The sequence below is a fragment of the Colobus angolensis genome, unplaced genomic scaffold, assembly GCF_000951035.1.
Source record: "Colobus angolensis palliatus isolate OR3802 unplaced genomic scaffold, Cang.pa_1.0 Scaffold201, whole genome shotgun sequence".
NCBI lineage: Eukaryota > Metazoa > Chordata > Mammalia > Primates > Cercopithecidae > Colobus > Colobus angolensis.
Window position 1 is genome coordinate 4,898,803 of NW_012115167.1, and position 2,869 is coordinate 4,901,671.

General features: G+C 38.2%; 1 protein-coding gene across 1 annotated transcript in view; it reads left to right on the plus strand.

Annotated features, from left to right (window-relative positions):
* Positions 1–227: 227 nt before the first annotated feature.
* KIAA1841 (KIAA1841 ortholog) overlaps positions 228–2,869 on the plus strand; it is a 68,197-nt gene continuing 65,555 nt past the window's right edge. The window contains exons 1-2 of the mRNA XM_011941835.1: positions 228–362; positions 1,998–2,156. Coding sequence (XP_011797225.1) covers positions 2,007–2,156 — 150 coding nt within the window. The 5' untranslated portion in view covers positions 228–362; positions 1,998–2,006. The remainder of the gene's footprint in view (positions 363–1,997; positions 2,157–2,869) is intronic.

Below are 2,869 nucleotides of genomic sequence, written 5' to 3' on the forward strand. Positions count from 1 at the left end.
AATCTGTAGCTGACTCTTTCTACTCATTTTGTTGGTGGCATACTTCATTGGAATGTTGCTGTCTCTCCTTTTATCTGTCACATTAATCTTTATGAATCTGTTTAAATCTGAGGATCTCTGGAGTGGTAGTGCTGCTACACACATTATGTAGTCCTCACTACATAAGCACTTTACATATATCCTCAGAAGTACGTAAGCTAGCTACTATTATTATTTTTGTTTTACAGATGAGGAAATTGAGGCACAGAGATTAACTAATCTGAACCAGATAATGCCATAAGTAGTAGAGCTGGGATGCAAACTTGGACAGTCTGACTCGAGTCTGCACGCTTAACTACTCCACTGTTCTGGCCTTCAACAAGGTACATCTTTGGTTGGTAGGAAGCTGTGATTTTAGTGTGCTAAATGTTTTTCTGTTTTTGTTTCTTTTAAATGTTCATTCAAACACATATAGGATAACTTTATGTTGTCTACCACCTAATATTCTCTACCATTGTCTTATGTAAACTGACGTAGTACTAATTATAATTAACATTTAAGAGCATACCACATTTGTGACCCCTGTGCTGTGTTTTAAATATTTCACATAAATCCCAGCACTTTGGGAGGCTGAAGTGGGCGGATCACAAGGTCAGGAGATTGAGACCATCCTGGCTAACATGGTGAAACCCCGTCTCTACTAAAAATACAAAAAAAATTATCCAAGTGCGGTGGCGGTGGAAGGCGCCCGCGCCCGTAGTCCCAGCTGAGGCAGGAGAATGGCGTAAACCCGGGAGGCGGAGCTTGCGATGAGCCGAGATCCTGCCCCTGTACTTAGCCTGAGTGACAGAGCGAGACTCCGTCTCAAAAAAAAAAAAAAAAAAAATTCACATAAGCCTCAGCACAATCTAAATACTATTATTTATGCAACATCTCATTTGTGAGATACTTTTATCGTCTTCAAAGTGCTTTCACAAAATAATCCCTTTTAATTCCTTCCACACTATCAGTCAGAAGTATTACCATCACCTGCTTTTATTGCTGCATTTCAGCAAGGTTGTATGACTTGCCTTGGCTAGCAGGTGGTGAAGCCAAAACTCAAACCAGAGCTTCAGACGCCTGTGTATGCTGTTTTTTTTTTATTGTACTGATCTGTCAGTGAATCTCTGCTTTGTACTACTTGTCCTAAGATAGATCATTGTTTTCCATAGGAACAATTCATATTTGGAGATTGTATTCCTAACCCAGAATCCAGTGTCAGCTGAATCATAGATATAACTAGTTAAAACTTTTGTCATTATTTTCATCTGTAAATTAATGTTCCAACTTTAGATACAGTGCCTGACACATAGTGATGACTCAGTAAATGTTTGAATGAAGAAGTATGTCGTCCACATTGATGTAAAAAAGTTCCTCAAATGTTTTATGTTTGCATGCAGTTTCTTTTTGTATTTGATATCATAACCCTCTCCCCACACCTCACAAACAGAAACTTTCAGAATTACTTAACTGAATCATAACTAACTTCAAAATATTTTAGACTCTGTCCCTACTGACCCTAAACGTTTATTTCCAGTCTGCTGTCTTAGCCCGTACTATACCTCTTGTGTGGAACGGAAAGAGCGTGGAATTGAGAATCATTTTTACCTGGGTTTGAATCCTTGCTCTGCCTCTTCTTAGCTCTGTGATCTTGTAAAACTTACTTAACATCTCAGAACCTCATCTTGTAAAATTGGGGACTCTGTCTCTAAAGAAAAAAAGATTAAAAATATTATATGCTTTTTATCATATATTTATTCATCTCTTCATATTTTTATACATCCATTTATCAATGCATAATATTCAAATCCTTTTTTGTGAAGAGATTTAGGCTACACTATGTTTATTTTAGGTCAGTTTTATTTTTCCTTTACATGGTAGCAGATAATTCTTAGGGATGAATTATAACTGATCTGTAATGTTCTGAAAACATTTGGATTTCAGAGTTAAATAAAGCTTTTTGTCTTCCCTATCCCTAGTTCCAAAAGATGAGTCGTGGATATTCAGAAAACAACAATTTCCTGAACAATAATAACCAAATGGTGTTGGACATGATCCTTTATCCATTAATTGGAATCCCTCAGACTATCAACTGGGAAACTATAGCAAGGCTCGTGCCTGGATTAACACCGAAAGAGGTAAATAACAGTCCCCCCAGAATATCTCCTGAAAATGTTCATAAAAGGTCATCAATTTAAAGAAACACCAACTGAAAGAGAGAAAAATATTTGAGTTTTACATATCCAAATGCATGTATTAACACTGAATAGACAGCTATATAATTTGACTAGATGCAAATTACATAAATTATATATATATATTTGTTGTTGTTTTTGCTCTTTTGAGGCAGGATCTCTCACTCTGTCATCCCAGGCTGCGGTACAGTGGTGCCATCATGGCTCACTGCAGCCTCAACCTTCCAAGCTTAAGTGATCTTCCCACCTCAGCATCTCACAGTCTCTCTCAGAGTCTCACTATGTTGCCCAGACTGGTCTTGAACTCCTGGCCTCAAATGATCTTTCTGCCTCTGCTTCCCAAAGTGCTGGGATTACAGGCATGGTCCACCATACCCAACGTGGTCTTCCTTGTTTTACAAGAGCATAAATATATATGCCTTTGAGTTAAAGCACATTAAAATAAAACTCTACCCTGAATTTTAAAATATAAAAATAGAAGTTAGAGACTTTTGCATAGTGAAATGTGTACAAATATTTTAGATGTTACTCTACAGGTTAATACTCACGGCCGGGCGCGGTGGCTCAAGCCTGTGATCCCAGCACTTTGGGAGGCCAAGACGGGCGGATCACGAGGTCAGGAGTTCGAGACCATCCTGGCTAACACGGTGAAACCC